The 12,027-nt window shown below is 40.2% G+C and overlaps 1 protein-coding gene across 4 annotated transcripts in view; it reads right to left on the minus strand.

The window, feature by feature from the left end:
- The window catches only part of LOC141764208 (protocadherin Fat 4), a 38,793-nt gene that overhangs the window by 22,089 nt on the left and 4,677 nt on the right, over positions 1-12,027 (minus strand). For all 4 annotated transcript variants that reach the window (XM_074629228.1, XM_074629227.1, XM_074629230.1 and 1 more), the window contains exons 5-17: positions 11,863-11,952; positions 10,923-11,009; positions 9,839-9,946; positions 9,628-9,741; positions 7,962-8,055; positions 7,756-7,874; positions 5,647-5,820; positions 5,101-5,229; positions 4,569-4,724; positions 3,054-3,234; positions 1,924-2,057; positions 810-1,760; positions 385-513 (exon numbers count right to left, since the gene is read on the minus strand). In XM_074629228.1, the coding sequence (XP_074485329.1) occupies positions 385-513; positions 810-1,760; positions 1,924-2,057; positions 3,054-3,234; positions 4,569-4,724; positions 5,101-5,229; positions 5,647-5,820; positions 7,756-7,874; positions 7,962-8,055; positions 9,628-9,741; positions 9,839-9,946; positions 10,923-11,009; positions 11,863-11,952 (2,466 nt within the window). The remainder of the gene's footprint in view (positions 1-384; positions 514-809; positions 1,761-1,923; positions 2,058-3,053; positions 3,235-4,568; positions 4,725-5,100; positions 5,230-5,646; positions 5,821-7,755; positions 7,875-7,961; positions 8,056-9,627; positions 9,742-9,838; positions 9,947-10,922; positions 11,010-11,862; positions 11,953-12,027) is intronic.

A 12,027-nucleotide genomic window follows, 5' to 3' on the forward strand; every position in this document is an offset into this window, starting at 1 on the left:
TTTTGAGTTGGTATCAGAAGCCGAGGGGCGTGACAAAGAGGCCATATTTGACTACCTGAACGGGCTGCATACCCTGTGTGCTCTTACTGGCTGGGGGTTACACCCCCACGTGGGGCCCAAAGGCTGTTAGCAGACGCCCAGAAGCGTCCTGAGTAAAACAAAATAATAAGAAAAGAGAAAATCCAGGCATAGAGCTGCAGGGTCTCTGCAGAAACAGACACCACCATACACCTCTAGTGGGGCATAAGTGATGATTGAGAGGGATTATATTTGTATCAGTCTATATATTGTTAATTCTTGCATATACTGTATTACCTTTAACCTGATTTCAAGGTGGACTTTCCATTTAAAATAAATTAATCTGTGTCTCAGATTCTATATTACCTGAAACATGATCGTCTCAGTCGTCTCTCTGTCCAGAGCTGTGGAGTTCCTCACACTGATCGTCCCATCAGAGCTGATGGAGAAAGGAGCAGATTCTGGAAGGATCCGCAGTGTTCCCACAAATCCTCCCTGTCGAAGATTAATGAAATGATGGAATAAGAAATCTCATGTCGTACAGCATTCGTGTTGAGAACATACTGTATGTTTGATTTAGAAACCCCATGGATGTAGTCTGATAATCAGAATAAATTGCTATTTTTTTTCAGCCTGACATTGTGCTGATGTTAGCTGATCTCTTGTTGGGAAGGGGGGTTACTTTGTTTAGTTTTATACTAAACAATTAGGAGTAAGTGATGTACTGTATGTGTCCCGCCAATAATTTACCAGAGTAGACACAGGTGATCTGCAGGCTGCATGTAACTCACCTCATCCTTGTCAGTGACCACCAGGATCAGGATGGACGTACCGCTGGCCAGATTCTCAGAGACGGCCACGTCAAAGCTTTCCTTACTGAACTCAGGCGGGTTGTTGTTCACGTCCTTCACCTTCACCACCACAGAGCCGTTCCCAACCAGAGAGGGAGTCCCCCCATCAGAGGCCTGAACCATGAGACTGTACACCTTCACCTCACTGTAGTCCAGAAGCTGGGCCAGCCGCAGAGTCCCGTTGGAAGAGTTCAACTCAAAAACAGGAGGGTCGGATGAGGGACTTTGCTGGAAAATACTGTAAGTAACTCTTCCATTTGCTCCTTCATCAGGGTCTACAGCTGATAAGGTGAGCAAGCTTGTACCCGCTGACTCTGTCTCTAAGACTTCAACCTGATACTCAGCCTCTGAGAACTTGGGGATGTTATCGTTGATGTCGGACACTTGGACCAGCAGGGAGGCTGTGGCCGACCTGACTGGACGACCCTGATCTTCAGCCACCACCAGCAGGTTGTACTCTGCCTTAGTCTCCCTATCAAGTGCACCAGCCACAGTCACCATCCCAGACAGAGGATCAATAGAGAACCTCGCCTCTCCTCCTCTCAGAGAGTATCTGATCTCCTTGTTGAAGCTGCTGTCTTTGTCTGTAGCTGGAACAACAGTAACATTGGACCCTACCTCTGCGTCTTCTGGGACTGATTCCGTGACAGAACTGGAGGTAAAAACAGGACTGTTATCATTGACGTCAGTGACTTGAACCTCCACGACTGCGTTGTCACTGTTGATCCCATCAGAGATGGAGATTGACACGGAGTAGTTGTGTGGGGCCTCATCGTAGTCGAGCTTCACTTTATTGGTGAATTCACCACTGTTGGAGATGGCGAACTTGTCGGCTTCTGTATCAACTACGAGATTCACAGGAATCTCTGTAGCTATTGCGAGGAAGTTAACCTGAATAAATACAAATGAGGAACAAGATGTAAAAATGATTCATCCCACTTTCTGAATAAATACAAATTGACTTTGACTATTAGGTAAACAGGTAGTTGGTAAAAACATGTCTGACATTTTGATAAGGACATGACCGTTCATAACAACTTACTGAGAAACTTACCCTAAGAATCACAACTCCTGAATCCCGCTCTTCTTCTACGGTGCCATGGTACACTTTTTGTAAAAACTGAGGCTTTGAGGACCCGGGAGCATCAATGTTCACCTGTGCTGAGGAGGAGCGGGAGATGGTTCCCCCTAGAGGAGAGGAGGGGAAGAATATCATAATGACTCATAAATCTTTTCTTATCTTCCGTCTCTGTAGTTACAGGTAGTTGCATGCGTTCAGAATGAGTAGCTGGGGCTGTTGACATTTCCCTACTTTATCACAATTATATTGCTGCAGCTGCACCCATACAGCCTCAGTATGCTTCTAACGTCTCGTCCAACCACGTCTAAAGTCAGAATATTAATACCTGCTCCCGATGATCACACTTACGAACGCTACATCCCATTGCCAATCGATTTCTCTCCTAGAACTTTTAGTCTTTTGCATATCTTTGTAGTCTCGGTGGGATGAATCAAACAAATGGGGATAACATACTTTCAGACTTGCACTCGGTCAATAATCACAGAGTAGTTATGTGAAAAATAAGATTTTGAACTCCCATGTTGATAAGACTATTAAATACTTGACGAATCTCCCTTTAAGGTACATTCTGAAGAGATAAAAAATGTGTGAATAATTTGTGATTAATCACGATTAACTATGGACAATCATGCGACTAAATATTTGAATCGATTGACAGCCCTAGTCAAAAGCCTTTTTGAAAGATTCAACTAAGTACTGTAGAGAGTAGTAAATAAAGGTACGTGTCTGAGATCACCAATCTGCATAAGGGTGTGATAACAATTTTATGATCACAAAGCATTTGATACTGCCAAAGGTGAAGTGCTTGACGTGACTCTACTGACTGAAGTGCGGTTGTTTATAGTTTCAGTCCACAGAGCAGTTTAACAGAAATATTTTGCCCCTAGGTACGGATACAGAATCTTATTTTAAAGACGTTGATATTTACAGGACTGGATTTTGTGCCACACACACATGCCAAATAATCATTCTTGTGGCTCAAAAAGTTGTGATTTAGTGTTGATTGTCTCTTGTACTATTACAGGCTGAATCATAACAATCAGAATAAGTGATTCTTGAATTTCTGGCAAGCTGTAGATAGTGCTGGATACTCAGAGACATACCATCTCTGGCTGTTATGTAGAGAGGGAACTTCAATATCATGTTCTCCACCAGAGGAATGGTTTTAGCCAGCGAGATGTCTCCACTGTTTTCTTCAATTGAGAAGTAGCCGTCATTGTTGCCAAAGTCAATAGAGTATTCGATTTGCCCATTCTCGCCAGCATCTGGATCTTCTGCCTTAACCTTTGAGTTAAATTACACAAATCAGCATCTTACAAGTTGTCAACAGAAAAAAATGACAATAGAAAAAAACAACAACAATCGTATAACTTTAACAATGTTATACTAAGGGAAGTAGGATATTAACAATAATGCTATAATGAGCCCAGCAGACACTTATTAGACTAATCAGTGAACTATGAGGAGCGTTTAGTAATGACATGATTCATTAAAGACTTCAGTATTTTTTAACCTTTTTTTGTCAAAGTGTCTAATGGAGACAACAGTTTCTGGAATTGGTCCAGTTTTGAACAAGAGCGCTGCAGACACCAGGCGCTAAACGAGCTGTAATGTAATCTAATTATTATAAGTGTGACAACATTATGGAAAAAACCCTACTGAGAAATAAATCTTTTTTTTTTTTTTTTTTACCCTTCGCTTGATCCAGTCTGTTAATGTGTCTAACCAAGTCTAGCTCAAGGAGGAGTCTCCTTCTGAAATCTCGCGTTGCATCAACATTGTCATAATGATCGAAATATTCAGCCATGATATTGAAAATATTTTAGATAACATTAATGCCGGGTACACACTACACGAGAATCAAGCAAATTTTGGGCTGTTTCCCCCTCCCAACAATCGTCAGCAAAGCCCGGATTTTTTGATGGTTGTAAAGATTATCTTTCTAGATATTCCTGTGGTGTGAGGTATGTTAAGGGTGCTTGTTACATCCCCCGATCGGCTCTGAAGTCCATCCTGGCTGCACTGATCTCAAATCGTAAATATTAAACATGTTCAACATTTATGATCAGATATCGTTTTGTTAATATAAAATGCAAAGCATAAAGTAAGTTGGACCTCAGAAATGGAGGACCAACTTGTTAATTTGTGGAAATAACACAAGTGTTTATTTTACATGCCTCCATGACTTCATCCATCCATCCTTTGAGAATTTTCAGTACAAAATAGTGCAAAAACTAACATTGCTAATTCTTCCTGCCCGTCGTCTGCCATGTTTGTTTACACTAAAGTCATGTTTGATCATGAGAGATGTCGCAAGATTTGCGTTTCTTTAGTCGGGACGCTTGTTGTTCATGAATGAATCTGTGAGTGTGAGGTGTGCTGTTTTGGCCAAATTGTTGCTCTCCACCGACTATAGGAACAAAACTATCAATTCAACATAACATACTGCTTAACACTGGAAAAAAATATCTGAATGGTGAATAAAGTAATGGACTTTATTAAACTGTGGTGACAACATTGATTACATGACTTAAATCGTAATCAGGAATATTTTGCTAGATTACTCAGATTCAGTACGTGCTTGAGTAAAATTGAACAGAACAGTTTTAATCACTCACCTGGACCAGAGACATCCCCACTGTTTGATTTGCAAACACCTTTCCCTCGTACTTTTTGCTGGTGAATACAGGACTGTTGTCATTCTCATCCAGAAGAGTTACAATGACTTGCACCATTGCAACATTGTTGGGTGGATCCGTTTCCTTTGCTTCAATCTTTTAATTAACAAAAGAACAGCATCAAAGTTAAGCTTACAATGTAAACAGGTTGTCTGCTTTAGAAAATTAAAAAAAATATGTTATAGCAGGATACATCTGGTGGTATTTTTTTTTTCTGTCAACAAATCCCATCAAAAGACCAACACTAACAATGATAGTATCTACTAACAGGTATTGTGTGTGTATCAAAACCTGACATACATGTATCTTCTTCCGCCGCTGAAAATAGTCCCCAACAAATGTTTTATTTCCTCCTATTTGGGATGCTAAAATCTTTTCTTCTACATGAAATTATATTTGAGACCTGTTTTTAAAGAGTTATGCCTTCAGTAGGAACCAGATGGCCTCATGTTTAATCCGAAATCTTGCTTACCTGAAATGTGATGCTTTCAGTGGTCTCTCTGTCCAGAGCTGTGGAGTTCTTCACTCGGACTGTCCCATCAGAAGAAACAGAAAAAGGAGCAGATTCTTGGAGGATCCGCAAAGTTCCCACAAATCCTCCCTGGGGAAAAAGGATCATGGAATAAATTACTTAATAATTATATTTGTAGCCATTTGGAGCAGAGCCAGTGCGTAGAGTGTGTGTGTACGTGGGAAGTGAGTGGTGAAGCAAGAGAGAGAGAGTAGTGGCGACGGGGGCGAGTAATGTTATTGGCCCCGGCCCAAGCAAGAAAAGTTAACAGAGTTTGGTTTGTCCGTTACTACTGGGGTTACTGTAGGAACATGGCGGACTCCGTGAAGAGGACCGGCTCCCTATGTAGATATAAATGGCTCATTCTAAGGTAACGAAAACACAACGATACTTATCATGAGATTATACACTAAAGAAAACATACTTAATTAATTAATAGTATATTCTATTTCTGCCAATAGGTACCCCTAAGTGTTACACTGTTCCTTTAAGTAAAATCTACTGTACCTGGTCCAGGTCGATGACAACGGCTTTGAACAGAACAGCATCAACGGGAGAATTTTCCAAAAATGTTACGGAGTATTCGGACTTGTCAAACTCTGGACGATTATCATTCACATCCTCAATAGTGACAGACACCACAGCATCTGCTGTCTTCAAACTGTCATCTGTCTGGGCCACCTGCAGAGAGAAAACATTACAGATAATCATCGATTAAGAGTTGTGGTATACTGTATATGAACTGTGTTTTACTCGACCTGTAAAAATCTAGATGAAGGCCATGTGTTGATATGCTGTGTGACTGCATAATCTGTCACTGCATCAATAAGGGTGTCAGATTTCACATTATACTTAACATTTGGAGATAAATTGTCCGGATGTCGAGGGCAAAATGTAAGCAAAAGGGGGCAGTTACATCAGCATTTTATCAGAATTCAGTTAATCTGAATGGTATTTTTTGCAATCAGATGATTTAGTACGTAGAGTGATGTGAATTCACATGGGACATTGGATATGCATGTTTACAACACTGACCATTAGCAAACCTTATTGACAGAGTTAACCTCTTAGGGGACGGTCAAATCACAGTTTTGACGCAGTTTTCAGTGGGTGCAATCCTTAATTGTTCTTTTGTTTTTTGAAGGAACAAGCTGCTTGCTGATAATCCAGCCTGAAAACGCCAATGATCCCATAGCCATGAATGTAGAAGGAGATGTCTGTAAATCAGAGGATTCATTTTTTTTTTAGGTAAATCCACTTCCCAGTACGAGCCCTCATTTAAATAGTCTTGTCCTAAAAGTTGTCAAATTCACTAATGGCTGAATCCAGAGTTATTTTCCTCAGCATAATAAACAAGCATCAGACCCACAGGACTGCACTGACCTGCACGTTCATATGACATATCCAGTCCTGCCAGCTTCCAGCTAGCTGTATGCAGCTGTAATATGGATATATTGGCTGTAATTCATCACTTTTATTATCTTATAATACACCCATGGTATGCTGTAAGCCTGTACCATGGTGGATGTATTAACGTCTCTGTTCCCAAACAACCAGCTATCGGCCAGTAGCTAGTAGCATGGCATAAACAGAATTTAATGGAGTTGTAGGCTATTTACTAACACGCAGGGCAAAGGCACAGGACACAACCTCTTCTACATCCATGGTCTGTGGTCTATTGGACATCCATTTTGGAGGTCTCTGACATGAAAAAGTTTGAGATTGCTCTCAAAATCTGTGTGCTGGATTTTTCTAACTTCCATTTATGTCCATCACTCTATGCTCCTCTATAATAAAGTAAGTAAATAGTTATAATAGTATGCATATTTATACTACTTTTATTGTACAACACAGGCCATTTCCGTAGAGACATTAAATATGACAACAGAATAGAAATAATTCAGTTTTCCTTTTGTTTGGCACGTTGTAGGCGGACGTTTTACCGGCGTCCGGTAGTCGCTTTCAGTCCAAAATGCCGGAAGCATAGCTCTGCTGCTGGGCGCTGATGTTGCAATAGACTTTCACTTCTTAGCAATATACGTTCTTTATTATTACTTGGATATGCCATCTGTTGCAGGGGCGGATTATGAGACAAACTGCCCCTGGGCACAGACCCCACCACCTCTCCTAAATCGGAGCAAGACACACAGACTGTATAGTTGTTTAGCTTCTGTCTGTTGTTGTTTGGTGTCTCTTGGTAGTCATTACGCATCTCTATGGTTTTGTTGCTCTTTGTGGTTGTTTTGTGGCTCTTTGTCATTTTGTGTTTCTTTATGGTTGTTTTTCCCCTTTTCATTTTCATTGTGAGTCTCACTTGGTGTCTTTGCAGCTGTTTGGTGTCTCTTTGTAGTTGTTTTATGCATCTTTGTGGTTGTGCTTTGGGCCCTGAGCCTGTGCCCGGTAGGCCCCTTCAGTAATCCATCCATGCACTGTTGTATTTATAAGCGTTGATGCACTTTAACTCTCCAGAAAAGCAGCAATTTTATCACGTTCATTCTCCTTCTAGTGTGTTACGAGCTTCAACGTGCACGTGTCACATGACAAAAGGCTACATGACAGGGATTTGATTTCTGTTGTCTCACATCCAGGAATGATCATGGATTAAAGTATAAGTACCTTGATGCTGAGAGAGATCACACTGCTGTTCATCTCCTCTCTGTCTAGAGCAGTCAGCACAGACACAACTCCACTGCTGGAGTCAATGTTGAAGTTACTCCGATACTTGTCTGGAGACACTGAACAAATAATGACAATGTTAAATATTTTGTATTTTGTCTCAAAAGTCTGAGCTGAATTCAAATCTGTTATTTCCTGTCATTTACCTGCACCGATGCTGTAAATTAAAGTCATGTTAATCCCGCTGTCTCCATCCTGAGCTTTTATTGGCTCTGGCTCAATAGTCCGGAAAGACCCAACCTGAAATATTTAACATACAAGGGGTTAAAATTAAAATCCTCAACATCAAATTCAAAAGCAAAACTTCTACCTAAAATTCCTCAGTCAAAATGAAACACTACAGTACAGTACAGATACCAATATAACTACTTCATGAGCAGAGATGATTCATTTACTCATTAATCTACCAAAAATCATAGAAATGAACCCCAAGCACAACCTCATAACTCTTGAATGAGTGTGGAGATTCTTTTAGCATATAGATGCTTTAAAGGTGCAATGTGTGACATATGGCCAGAATTTTAGTAACATAAAAAAATGAACTAACACTATGAACAGAATGTGAAGAGGTTACAGTTTTGACAAAGACGTCTATAGCCCCTGTTCGACCTCAGGGACAAGAAACCAGCAGCCCTCGTCCCATGACATGTCATATTGCTTCTCTTTATGGCATTGGATTAATCTTCGCAGATCTTTAGACCGCTATGGAAACACAGACAACTTTTGGCTGAAGGAACCTTTTAGTTCCATGAAAAGTAATCCTGGGACTAAACTTACCAGGAACTTCTTAGTGGAAATGCAGCTTATGTATTGTGTTCCAGAGATATCTACTGAAATGAGCATGCTAACCAGCTGGCCCTCTGCCCTTCCTGTCTTGTTATACCACTTGTACCTCGAGAGGCGAAAGTGAGTCGCTGTAGCGTCCAGTCTGCCCTCAGTCCAACATGAGAGGACAAGGAAATAGAGCTGCACCGAGGGCTTGTCAATCACGTTGAAGGTACAGGGTCTGTGTACTGTTTTTGGAATAAACCCAAAGCGACAGACACGAGAAAGCAACTCGTATTTTCGTTCTGTCCTCAACGTTGCCAGGAGGAGAGCGGGCGGCAGCCTCGTAAGATGGGCATTCAGTTAGCGTAGTGTTAGCTGTACCAACTCAAATTCAGCCAGCGCAAACCTCAGCGCGGGGGTTCTGATCCTTTGGGACTGCCCCGACACCCCACCGGATCAGCAAATTTTCCGCTGTTACACAGGTTACACAGACCCAGCGCTGCCGCTGACCACCAGCCCGCTGTGACTCCTCGAGCTGGGGTTTGCGCTGGCTGAATTTGGGTTGCTACAGCTGTTAACTGAAGGTCCATCTCCCAAAGCTGCTACATGCTTTATTCCCGGCGAAGTAGAGTCCTAGGCAGGGATGACGAAACGGAAAATATGAGTCGTTTTCCGTATAAGGACCGTACAGCCCCCGGTTAGTGGCACAGTAAACACAAAGATGGTTAACTATAGGCCGACACCACACGTGAAGATTACAAGATAGCAGTGTTATTTTGACCGTCTCTCAGAGTTTCAGCAGTTTGGTTGAATTTTTGCGTATTCTTGCCCTGCTGTTAGTTAGTAGTTGGCTTTTTTTTTTAAACTGATGACTGTAAATGTAGATTCTTTAGATACAGTAGTAGAGGTGAAATGCTGCCCTCTATTGGTTTGGAGCATGTGGCCAGGTATTACACATTGCACCTTTAAAAAAGGTTGGCATTGTGAAAGCCAAGACATTCACCTGTGAGATAATTACTGCAGTATTTAGTTTAAGAGACTCACCTGATTCTCTGCAATAACGGCCTGGTACACGTTGTGGCTGAAATACGGATTCAAGTTATCAAAGTCGACAACGTTAATCAACACAGTTGCGGTGTCGTTTAACCCCCCGTTATCCTGTAGTGAACACAGACAACGCAGATCAATCAAGTATTCAAGTCGTCGTGGCTCTAAATAATTCTGTATGAGTAGATGTGTCAATATGTTCACTTACGCGGGCCGTCACAAGGAAGTTGTACTTTTGGACTAAATTGTAGTTCAAACGTCTCTTCAACATAAAAGCCCCTGAGTTGGTCACCGTAAAGTCCTCTGAAGTTGGTGCCTTATAACAGAAAGTTACCATCACATTTCCACACAGATTATTATTACTGATCATGACACTTGTGGAAGCCCAGAGTGGCAACGGTGACTTTCATTTTCCCCATTATCTTTAGACTGAAGAGGTTTTGAACTCAACTTAAAGATATCTGTTTTATACAGTAAGTGTGATGATGTTTTCCTCTAAAGTTTGTTTTCTTGTTGTCACGGTTATATCTGTTTGTTATAATTATAGACACAGATGCACTGTGACAAACAGAGTTAATAATTGATTAATTTTAATCTTTTTTAACCATTTTATTTGATTCTGAAGTTAGGTGTTTAGCCATTATATCCAGTACATAAATTGTTAAAACTTAAATTTTCACCACATTGATTAATGTGGTTGACGTATTCATACATTTTTAGTGTCCCCTGGAAAGTTCTGTTGAGTTGTGGGACTTAAAGTATTTCTATATTTATGCTGCATTTATGTTGTTTAATTGGCAAAAGTGTTTCTCAGTTTGCTTGTGTTTTATGTATTTGTAGCGTCTTTGAAATTGTGACTATGTTTAGTACATTTGCATGTGCTTTCTTAAATTGTAGTGTCTTGAGCTCTACAGTACCAGCCACCATTAGTAGCGGGTTGTCAGATAGAGGAGCCTAGTTTCTACAACAAGAACAAAATGTGACTAGCTTGTACAGGACACTCATTCTCATTGTTGCTTTCATTGTCATGAAGAATGTATATATTATAGTCATGATTTGGATTTCACTGGATTTAAAATATATATATAAGAGCAACTACATCCACTCTCAGCTTCCACAGTGCAGTGACAAGATGAATGTATGACAACCTGTTTACTACAAATATATTGTAACTTTAAAAGTTGTCATTAAAACAATGCTTCAGCTACTTTAAGTAACTACTTTTAACATTAATTTGAGCTTTTCCAAATATGGTAATATTATTATTACTATTATTATTATAATATTATTACAATGGAATATGACACTCTGTTGTTTGCTGCGGTGCTGTCTCCATCCACAGCTGTCACTCGAAGAACCTCGCTGTCCATATTGTGTATCTGAAAGAAGAAAATGACCCACAGATACAAATAAATTAGGGCGGACAATCGATTAAAATATTTAATCGCAATTAATGGCATGATTGTCCATAGTTAAAAATAAGCGATTATTCACAAATTAATCACATTTTTTATCTGTTCAAAATGTATATTAAAGGGAGATCTGTCAAGTATTTAATACTCTTATCAACATGGGAGTGGGCAAATATGCTGCTTTATGCAAATGTATGTATATATTTATTATTGGAAATCAACCAACAACACGAAACAATGGCAAATGTTGTCCAGAAACCGTCACAGGTACTGCATTTAGCATAGAAAATATGCTCAAACATATTTGCAACAACAGCTGTCAGTGTGTCAGTGTGCTGACTTGACTATAACTTGCCCCAAACTGCATGTGATTATCATAAAGTGGGCATGTCTGTAAAGGGGAGACTCGTGGGTACCCATAGAACCCATTTTCATTCACATATCTTGAGTTCAGAGGTCAAGGGACCTCTTTGAAAACATCTATGCCTGTTTTTCCTCGCCAAATTTTAGCATAAGTTTGGAGCGTTATTTAGCCTTCTTCGTAACAAGTTAGTATGACATGGTTGGTACCAATGGATCACAAGTTGCGTTAATATGTTAAAAACAATTTGTGGCGTTAAAATGAATTTGCGTGAACACGTTATTATCACATTAACTTTGACAGCCCTAAAATAAACACATGCATGTTCTGTTGTACCTGTAAGTCATTTAGCCTGAACACAATATTCTTCTCTAACTCATTCTACCGTAGCCTGTTTCAGATACTTTTGGCAGCATTTTGGAAAAGCAACTCGACAGCTTGTAGATGTCAGTGACTTACCTCAGAGACAGAAGTGGTGTAGATCTCCTGTGTAAATATCGGGCTGTGGTCATTGAGGTCGTTGATTTTCAGTGTCCGAGTGTTGTTGTACTGCAAAGTTAAAAAAAAATCATTAGAAATATTGTATTTTCTCTTGTAAGTGAATACTGCGACTTTTACATTTTA

The sequence above is a fragment of the Sebastes fasciatus genome, chromosome 3 (assembly GCF_043250625.1).
Source record: "Sebastes fasciatus isolate fSebFas1 chromosome 3, fSebFas1.pri, whole genome shotgun sequence".
NCBI classification, from domain to species: Eukaryota; Metazoa; Chordata; class Actinopteri; order Perciformes; family Sebastidae; genus Sebastes; species Sebastes fasciatus.